Below are 10,743 nucleotides of genomic sequence, written 5' to 3'. Positions count from 1 at the left end.
TTTTATTATAAAATTAAAACCTCCGTCTTGTTTGACGTTCAACACACAATTATTATTTTTATTCGGCAAAAATGCCGTTCTCTCCTTCAGTTAATTATGTATATATGTATGTATGTATATATGTATGTGTCTATATATATATGTATATGTCTATACACCCCACTTTCCCAGGCCTTAGAAGAATGGTGTCGGGTTCGGTGCATACGCAGAACCACTTCACAAATTTCGGCAATAAACAAAGAATGGTCCTGAACACTTGTGTAAACAAAGAATGGTCCCACGCACTTAAAGTGGACTATTGGACTCAGCCAACGCCGCCGCCTGCGGCGACGTCGATTACCCAAGCCTTCATCCAACATAATCGAACCATAGCAAATCAGTCTTGAGCCTAAGTACAAACCAACCGGTAACTTCGCTTAAACTCCGCCGAATTCGCTCACCAAAGTCAGCATTTTTCAGTTGTAATTAAAACATACTGTATTGTAATAAAAGTGACTTTATAAATAAAAATTCATTTTTTTAACCCGTGAGTGAAGGAAGTGTTTAATTGGCGCCCGAGCAGGGACCCTGCTAAATACAACGTGATCGTGAGTTAGTGAAAGATACCAGTGATTCGTGACCAAAAAACGCGTTAAAGTCCTTTAGAGTCAGTGATATAAGAACACTATATCGAACGGCAAATTAGAAAGTGTCGACGTGGCTCTGTTATTAGTGTGTTCGCTTGGCGATCGGGCGGCCGGGGTTCGACTCCCAGCTTGGTCGAAGTTTTTTTTATAATGCTTTTTATTCATAATGCTTTTTATATATTTATATATTTTTTTGTGATACATTTTTATTTACTTTTTATACCCTTGCAGAGGGTATTGTAAAATTGGTCAGATGTTCGTAACGCACAGAAGGAGGCGTTTACGACCCCATAAAGTATATAAATTCTTGATCAGCATGAGAAGCTGAGTTGATATAGCCATGTCCGCAAAATGTTTTCTTCTAGACCTATATGATATAGTGGTCCGATCCTAAAGATTTTCATACTTTATCTTACCCGGGTAATAAAAAACCCCAAAAAAAGATTTCATCCCGATAGCTCTTAAGACGGCTGAGTAAAACGCATACGCACAGACGGACGGACAGATGGACATCGCTATATCAACTCAGCTTCTCACGTCGTAAACGCCTCCTTCTGTGCGTTACGAACTTCTGACCAATTTTACAATACCCTCTGCAAGGGTATAAAAAGTAAATAAAAATGTATCACAAAATATATAATGAATGAATGCACAGCAACTAGAATCACTGTCTGTTCAGCTCTCTAAAGTGGGAGAAATATGTGCATGCGAAACCAGATTGAGCAATGGAAAAACAGTTTTAATTGTGGCAATTTATATTGCACCGAATCAATCAATAAATAGCATCACGGAATTCATTCATGAAAATTTAATAAAGTATACACCAGAAGTATCGCGGATACCTAGTGTTTATGTAGGGGGGTCGAACTTCCTTCTGGTTGATGGCAGCTAGGTGAACTTTTCTTTTTCCCTTTTTCCTCCCAGTAAATTCGTTGACACGCAGAACGTATTTCACTTCACTTGATGTATTCAGGTATAAACTTCAACTAACTCTAGCTTAGCTTAAGAGCAGGGCACCAAGCCCCGCTTGGAGCGGAGTGTGGGGAGTTCTTTCGTGGGGAGAGCGATGGGCACCATCGGGAGAGCGGCGCGAGGTGAAAGCTTCCGCCTCCTTTAACCCTTGTGTTGCCCGGTTGGGCATAAACATGCTCCCCCCCTTGCAGGAGTGCAAGACCCAGGCAGTTTAATGGCACGCTCCGGACAGGGTCCAGCCAAAAACTGTGCGCATCGCAATCGGCCGCCCGCCAACCCCAGGTAGACTCCCTTCTAGCATGACCTCCGTGATCACATCCGCGCCCAGGACCAGAGACACTGACGACGGTCGGTAGAACGTCTCATCCGCCAGGACGACGCCCTCAAACTTTTTGGCGATCTGTGGGTCCACCGGAGCGCTTGGAGTGCGGCAGCACAAGCCATCGACCACCTTCAGGATCGCCTCCAATCGCCATCCTTCACTGATTGGGGACCGGATCACTGCTGCCACCGCTTTCTCTGCCCCTATATTGACGGCTGTCAACTTGAAGGCCGTGGCCAATGACGTCGCCATCGACGATACCGCAGAACAAGGGTCCACCAGGGCCTTCACGTCGAAGGTTTTTCCCTCCGTCTCAATACGCACCATCGCCGTGGGCATCAGATGCGGATTGCGGTGCTGCAGCAGTGTGGTCAAGGTCAGTTTCGGATCGGAGGCTGGCGTTGGCGCGACCCTTCGTCTGGAGGACTCGGGGGTGACTCGGCGTACGACGGAGCTTGGAGTGCGTCGACGTGGCTGTTCATGGAAGTGAAGCAGCGTGTGGTGATCCTCCTCACAGATTCGGCACTTATCACCGCTTAAGCAGCTTCCTCCGGAATGTTGGTGGGCCAGGCAATTGGCGCAGTACTTATTCGCCAGCACTGCCCTCATCCTCTTCTCCACGTTCAGCCGCAGGAAGCGACGGCATCGCTTCAGAGGATGGATTCCGCGACAGACTCGGCAACGGAAGGACTCAGTTCCTCGCGAACATCTGCGCTCCTCTTTCGATGCCTGTACTGAACGCGGTCTCGGAGCCATGGAAACGGGATCTAGGTTGACGAATATCAGGAAGCTGCCGGGACAAATAATGAAGAAAGCGGATTAATGTAGGACGATAGAACACATATTACTACTGGCAGCTCGGCCCTTCTTACTTGGGAGGAAGGACCAAGTGCTGGACGCTACTGTAGTTTTACGTAATGGGTTTGAATTCTTTCTTCTGGAGGAAGAAAGATCAACTTTGCGACGGGACGCTTCACAATACCGCGAGCGGTAAGCAGTTCGACGACGCGGACATTGCCGTCACTGCCAGGGTGTGTCTGGTGGATTCGCCCGAGACGCCATTCATTAAATGGAAGATTGTCGTCTTTGAGTACCACCAGATCGCCCACTTCAAGATTTTTAGAAGGGAATCGCCACTTATTGCGCTTATGTAGCTCCTTCAGATACTCGTCTTTCCATCGGGTGCAGAAATGCTGACTCACGGCCTTCAGACGCTGCCACCGGTTAATGATAGACGGTACCTGATCCTTGATTTCAGGTTCCGTCACGGATAGCAATGGACCGCCAACTAGGAAATGGCCTGTGGTCAAAGCTAAAGAGTCGGTGGGGTCTTCAGACATAGGAGAAATCGGCCGCGAGTTCAAACACGCCTCTACCTTAGCCAGCAGCGTAGAGAACTCTTCAAAAGTATACCTTTGGTTGGAAGTGGCCTTGTAGAACAGAGTTTTAAAACTCTTAACTCCAGCCTCCCACAACCCTCCCATGTGTGGTGCCCCGGGAGGGATGAAATGCCAGGACAGATTCTGATGGCTGTAGTGGGATAATATTTTCTGCTGGGTAGAACTTAGGAAATCCTTTTCAAGCACTCTGGATGCACCTACGAAGTTTTTTCCGTTGTCGGACTGCACTTGCTGGGGACACCCTCGCCTCGATACAAAGCGAGCGAATGCTGCCAGAAATGCTTCGGTACTCAAATCCGAAGTTGCCTCAAGGTGAATGGCTTTGGTGGAAAAGCAAACAAAGACACACACATATCCCTTTGATATGCGGCAAGCGCGGCCGGTGAAACTCTTGATGTCGAAAGGACCTGCGAAATCTATCCCGGTGGTCGTGAAAGGTCGTGCGAAAGTAGTTCGCTGGGCCGGAAGGGTGCCCATTAGCTGTGATTGCAGCCTTCTTTTATAAATCACACAGACTTTGCATGAATTGACCACCGATTTTACTAGATTCCGCAGTCTTGGAATCCAGTATCTCTGTCGGATGAGACGGACTACCAGTTGGCTGCCCCCATGGAGAGAGATCTGATGCGTGAAAAGCACCAACAGCCGGGACAACGGACTTACTACTGGCAACAGAATGGGGTTACGCTCATCGTAACTAAGGGCCGCTGCTTGTTGCACGCGCCCACATGCTCGGATCACACCTGATGCGTCAATGAAAGGATTCAAATTGAGAATGGTGCTAGACGTGGGCAGAGATTTCTTCTGCTGTAGACACCGATGTTCCGTCGGAAAGTAATCACGCTGAGTGACTCGGATCAACGCCTGGAGTACTTGATTGATCTCGCTAGAGGTCACCTCCCCGGAGTAATCGTTTGGAAGTTTACGACACCTTCTGCCGAAACGGATCACATATGCTATCACTCGTAAGGCACGTGCCAGATTGGAAAAACGAGATAATATCTCGTTGGCTGGCTTAGCGATCGCGACGTGGACCTTCACTACCCGCTTCTCCAAGGCAGTGTCTAGTGGGAGTGGTGTCGCTCGCTGCCAGGACTCTTGTGGTTCCCGTAGCCATGGTGGGCCGTGCCACCACAAATCCTTGTGTACCAATTCCTGCGCACTCAGGCCGCGGCTAGGGAGATCTGCCCGAGGACTTCTCGCTTAGTATAAGCTGACTTGACATCTTGGGGTGAGATGACAAAATAAAACTCATCCGTAGTCGCTTTCCATCGGATTCCCAGTGTTTTCGCTGTGCTGGCCTCTTCGATGTCGAGGAAATCAGCATTCAGTAAATGACTCTTTGGAATACAACTGAGCACGCTCTTCACATTCGATGTCCACTTGCGCAAGGGAAAGCCAGCTGAACCAAGAGCGTCTTGAAGTTCATTGACCATTGCGATTGCCGTTGTTTCATTATGAGCCCCTGCCAGGACATCATCGACATACATATAGGACTTGATAATATCGCTAGCCAAAGGAAATTTGGATTGTACATCACTTGCGAGTTGCTGAAGTACTCGGATGGCTAAGAACGGAGCACAGTTAATGCCAAACGTGACGGTATTCAGCTCGTAATCACCAAGCTGCCCCTCTTTATTTCGGAACAGGATCCTCTGAAATGGCGTGTGGATTGGATCGACCATAATTTGGCGGTACATTTTTGTGATGTCGGCATTGAAAACTACTCGGAAAAAACGCCACTTGAGAATCTGAGTAGTGAGATCGGACTGAAGTACCGGACCAGGGTAAAGTATGTCGTTGAGACTTACTCCGTTGGTGGACTTGCTAGAGGCGTTAAAAACTACCCGTACCTTTGTTGTGGTGCTGTCGGGCTTGAAAACCGCATGGTGTGGCAAATAAAAATTGTTATTAGTGCCGTCAAATGGAACCTGACGCATGTGGCCCAAGTCCAAATATTCTTGGATGACGGCGTCATACTCAGTTTTTGCCGGAATATTTTTGAGGAGTCGGCTTTCGTTTTTTAGGAACTGAGCCAATGCCCTGGTCTGGAATGACCAAGGTTGATGTTGGTTGGATCTCGAAACGGAAGTGAGACCGTATATCTCCCCGAAACATCTCTTCTTGTGGTCTTCTGGAAATTGACCTCGCAAACAGAGTCAGAATCTTCTACCGGTTTGCCCGGTAGATCCTCCACCTCCCAAAACCTTGTGAGAAGAGTTTCAAGTCCCTCCTCTCTGCTAACTGCGACCCTCGTGGTGAACGCGGCACATGAACTGACGGGGACCCCTTGCAACGGGCCTGAAATGACCCAACCGAATCTCGTCTCTTGAGCCATTAAAGATCCGCACACTTCGGTCTGGATGCCGGAAAGAGTCACCGCTGGTATTACATCAATGCCAAGGAGTAGATCGATCTTTGCCTTTAATCTGAAGGAGGGGTCGGCTAGAGGAATATTGGGCATTCCTTCCAGTGTGGCTTGGGCTATCGTACATGACGGCAAATCATCAGCAACTTGGGACAAGACAAACGCTTCTATCTCGATCTGGACTGGAGGTCCATGCGATGACCGAATGCTTATGTGACAGACCTTCAAGGTTCTATTGACCTTTCACTTAATGCCTGTCACTTCGGCCCTGACAGTTTGAGCGTATTGTGACGCCCCTTGCACGTGAAGCAATTGTGCTGACTCGGACAATCTTTTACTTGATGTCCTCTTGCGAAACAGTTCAGACAAAGGGACTTTTTCTTTATGTATGCCACCCTCTCTGGCACCGTCATCTGAAGGAAGCGGGGACATCGACGCACCGGGTGATTCTCCTTCATACAGAGATCACAGGATTTTGGTTTGGTGGTCACCTTGGCTTCAAATGTATTAGCCTTTCGGGTGGCTGGAATCGGATTTCGTGGAGGTTTCGATGTGGGAACCGAAATAGCCATTGCAGTTGTATTTTCCACCGCTTCGAGCGTACGGAACCGCTCAGTGAGGAAATCGTCCATCATTTGCCACTCTGGAATGGCAGTCTTGTCTCCCAGAGATTGCTCCCATAATGAAAGGGTATTCTTTGGCAATTTGATGGAACAGAAAAATACGAACATGCCTCCCCAAGTGGTTACTGGCAGGCCACAGTGCTCAAAAGCGCGAATGGAAGCCTGCAGAGCATTCTGATGATCCTGTAATGCTTTTCCGGACTCATGGGAAATTTGAGGCAGGTCAAGAAGTGCTCGGAATTGGCTGTTCACGATAAGTCGCTTATTTTCGAAACGCTGTTTAAGTGCATTCCATGCCGTTTCAAAACCATCATTTGTAAGCGGGAATTTTGCTACAATGAGGTTGGCTTCACCCCTCGTTTTCGCTAGGAGATGGTACAGCTTTTCAACAGGGGAAATTCGCGAATCGCTTATGTAGATGGCTGTAAACAAGTCACGGAACGTGGGCCATTTTAAATAATCTCCCGTAAAGACTTCTGTGTCAATGGGTGGCAATCGACAGCCTCGTTCTGCTGGTGCAGAGGTAGGCGCATGACGGTTCGGAGGAGTCGGAGCAGACCCTTCATGGATAAGCTCGTTTAATCGAGCCGTGCATCGCTCGTAAACTTGATAGCATTTGTCATATTTAGCTTGGATGGCTAAATCTTCAGAGTTATCGTCTTTACCATCTATGAGTGCCTCGCATTTCTCATATTCCTGCTCGACCTTCTCCCACAACGCTTGAACTCGATCACGACGGACTTGGAGCGTAAATACGCTGACCTCGGACAGTGACGTGACGTGGGTGTCGACTTCAAACTGACTTAGTTTATCGCAAATGGAACCAAACTTCTTCAAAGCCATGGTGGAAGCAGCTAAAACCCTTTTGGTCTCGGACCGAGTGACTCTTGGGGCGGTTACCAAAATCTGTGGAAGTGGTACCAATGATTTGACCTCTTTTTGGCTTGCTCGTCGTGGCTCTGACGTGGCTTGCTGAAAGGTCGTGCTCGATGGTGCGGACTTGAGAGTTAGTGGACTAGAGAGGGTCTGAAATGCTCGGGAAGGAGGAGTAGTAGGGCTGGTACTCCTCTGGCGCTGACCTGGAGCAGCAATTGAGGATTTGCTCGGGGCTGCAGTGTTCTCAGCTGCTTTCTCGTCTTTTGACGGGCTCGTGCTCATAACCCCAGAGAGTGGCGGTTATAAAGTGGTGAGCTGGCTTGGCACGGCTTGAAAATTAGCCAAAAAAGACGAACTGGAACGTTTGGGTAAAACTGGAACACTACCAAACCACTTGAAGAACGGCTTTGAAACGCCTTGAAATAGATTGAAAAAAACAGAAAACGAGCTGGTACGTTTGGAATGACTTGGAACACTGCCAAAAAACCCTAGGAACGGCTTGGAACACCTTGGAATTCAAATATAACTACAAAGATGCGACTTGGAGCGGGTGGAAACACTTTGGAATTGAAATAGAACCAAAGATAAGACTTGAAACGCTTGGAAACACTTTTTTAATTGGAATCTAACTCCAAAGATACGACTTGGAACGTATGGGAATACTTTGGAATTGCAATATAACTCCAAAGATGCGAACTTGGAACGTGTGGGAATACTTTGGAATTGCAATAGAACCAAAGATACGACTTGAAACGCTTGGAAACACTTTGGAATTGGAATCTAACTCCAAAGATACGATTTGGAACACGTGGGAATACTTTGGAATTGAAATATAACTCCAAAAATACGACTTGGAACACGTGGGAATATTTTGGACTTGAAATATAACTCCAAAAATACGACTTGGAACACGTGGGAATACTTTGGAATTGAAATATAACTCCAAAAATACGACTTGGAACACGTGGGAATATTTTGGACTTGAAATATAACTCCAAAAATACGACTTGGAACACGTGGGAATATTTTGGACTTGAAATATAACTCCAAAAATACGACTTGGAACACGTGGGAATACTTTGAAATTGAAATATAACTCCAAAAATACGACTTGGAACACGTGGGAATATTTTGGACTTGAAATATAACTCCAAAAATACGACTTGGAACACGTGGGAATACTTTGGAATTGAAATATAACTCCAAAAATACGACTTGGAACACGTGGGAATATTTTGGAATTGAAATATAACTCCAAAAAATGCGACTTGGAACGCGTGGAAACACTTTGGAATTGGAATCTAACTCCAAAGATACGACTTGGAACGCGTGGGAATAGAATAAACAAAAACGCGGAACACAAATTTTTACCAATTAAATATTATTCGATTTTTTTTTTTCCTCAACGTGACCCTTCAACATATATACCCCACAAAGTGCCTGCCAACCTAGGGTATACAGCACAGCTACTTTTGGTCGTTTGCTTTGTGCCGGTCTTTGGCACATGAGCTCGCAGCTGTGCTGGTATACTGCAGTTAAGCGGTACTTATGTATGCACGTATGTAATGTATGTATATAGGCTGCAAGGGATAGCGGGATTTGTTCGCGGTGATGGAAAAATATATTTGTGTGCGAAAAAATTAGAAATTTTTGTGGAATATATGTATGTATGGATATGTATATGAGAATCAATATGTAAAATTTTATGTATGGAAAAAAAATATGTATATGTACATGGATATGAATATATATATGTAAAATTTTATGTATAGAAAAATATGTATATATATGTATGTGTATGGATATGTAATATGTTGGAGTATATATATATGTATTTAAAAATTTCTTTTTTTTTTTTTTTTAAATATGAAAATATGGAATGGCGATATGCAGAGGTGTGAATGGATCGGATTTCTTTATATAAATTAATGGTTTTTATTTTTTTTTTTTTTAAAATATGATTTCTTTTGCTGTGTCTAACCGATATGCCCCCAACTTTATAGGGTGTCTGGTCACCAGAAATGTCTAAGTGTGGCTTTTATATGTGAGAGGGTGGTTCACTTTCGTTTTTTTTTTTTTAAATCTTTATTATTCGTATTGAAAATTTTCTTCTCTTCGTTGGAACCACTTTTCACTGCGCGCACACTTTTCCCAGGAGTGGACTGTATTTGCACAAAACCTTTATTTTTGGATTTAATGTAGCACTGGATATGTTTGTAATTTTTGTCACATTCACACACTCTGCTTGCATATATGTATATATATTTTATATGTAGGAGATCACTTTTTTCGTAGGTTTGATTCACTGCATACATACATATGTGTTAATATTTTTTTGAAATTGCGAAAAAATATATATTGGAAATAGGCAAATAAAATATGGCGCCTTATATACTTGGCCTATATATGCCAAAGTGCGAGAAAAAAACTTGAAGTGGGCGAACCAATATGGCGCCTTATGTACTGGACACATATATATGTATGAAAATTTGGGGACCAAAATTTTCTCTCCTTTGAGGAGGAAAAATTTGCGCGAAAGTAATTTTTACTTGGATTAGGAGAATCAATGGCAACAATTATATGTATGTGAGTATGGGTACGGATGCTGGAGGCATGTACATGTACTCATATACCTATAATTTGCAAAAAAAATTACTTAGCTTGAAATATGGATGAAATTCCACCGATGCTAGTGGTTCGAGAGGATCTTAGTATCCGGCTCGAAGGACCAAATGTTTATGTAGGGGGGTCGAACTTCCTTCTGGTTGATGGCAGCTAGGTGAACTTTTCTTTTTCCCTTTTTCCTCCCAGTAAATTCGTTGACACGCAGAACGTATTTCACTTCACTTGATGTATTCAGGTATAAACTTCAACTAACTCTAGCTTAGCTTAAGAGCAGGGCACCAAGCCCCGCTTGGAGCGGAGTGTGGGGAGTTCTTTCGTGGGGAGAGCGATGGGCACCATCGGGAGAGCGGTGCGAGGTGAAAGCTTCCGCCTCCTTTAACCCTTGTGTTGCCCGGTTGGGCATAAACACCTAGAAAAGATTACGATAAAGTTCCAATGATTTTAAGTGGCGATTTTAACGTAAATTTTGCATTGGACACAGCGGTTCCTTTAATTGACTTTCTCAATACAACATTCAGTTTAAAAATGTGTAACAATCGCACTGAATCAACAACACGATCAAAAACAACAATTGACGCGGTATTTCAAAGATATGTTGACAACATCGAAACCAAAGCATTTGTATCATATAGTAGCTATCATAAGCCACTCGTATCATTTGTTGAAATTGAAAACATTGAGGATGAATAATAATAATAAAATGAAGAAAATAATAAAATGAAGAAAATAAAAAATATGACCTTTATAGCAATATTATAATGAACCTATAATTATCCCGCTCCTAATGCTGCTTCCGTCTCATTCTCTCTCAGTTTGTTTTACGGAAGGTTTCACTTCTGTCGTGTCTATCCGTTAGACGCCCTCTTTTTTTTTATATAAAATCCTTAATTAAATTTTTTCCCCCTTCTAAAAAGAAAAAGAAAATAATGAA

The 10,743-nt window shown here is 44.5% G+C and overlaps 1 protein-coding gene across 1 annotated transcript; it reads right to left on the bottom strand.

Annotated features, from left to right (window-relative positions):
- Positions 1-1,736: 1,736 nt before the first annotated feature.
- LOC124461948 lies at positions 1,737-9,942 on the bottom strand. Its single transcript, XM_047013345.1, has 2 exons — positions 9,844-9,942; positions 1,737-2,710 (listed from the first exon to the last, which is right to left on the bottom strand). The coding sequence occupies exon 2, from the start codon at positions 2,674-2,676 to the stop codon at positions 1,810-1,812; it is 867 nt and encodes a 288-aa protein (XP_046869301.1). The 5' UTR covers positions 2,677-2,710; positions 9,844-9,942; the 3' UTR covers positions 1,737-1,809.
- Positions 9,943-10,743: the final 801 nt, after the last annotated feature.

Source organism: Drosophila willistoni, unplaced genomic scaffold (assembly GCF_018902025.1).
Source record: "Drosophila willistoni isolate 14030-0811.24 unplaced genomic scaffold, UCI_dwil_1.1 Seg762, whole genome shotgun sequence".
NCBI lineage: Eukaryota > Metazoa > Arthropoda > Insecta > Diptera > Drosophilidae > Drosophila > Drosophila willistoni.
The sequence above is the reverse complement of the archived record's forward strand: the minus strand, read 5'-3'. Positions and strand labels throughout refer to the sequence as shown.

Bases quoted from the DNA above. Each gene is read 5' to 3' on its own strand.
- LOC124461948 (XM_047013345.1), bottom strand. From the start codon at position 2,676: ATGGCTCCGAGACCGCGTTCAGTACAGGCATCGAAAGAGGAGCGCAGA.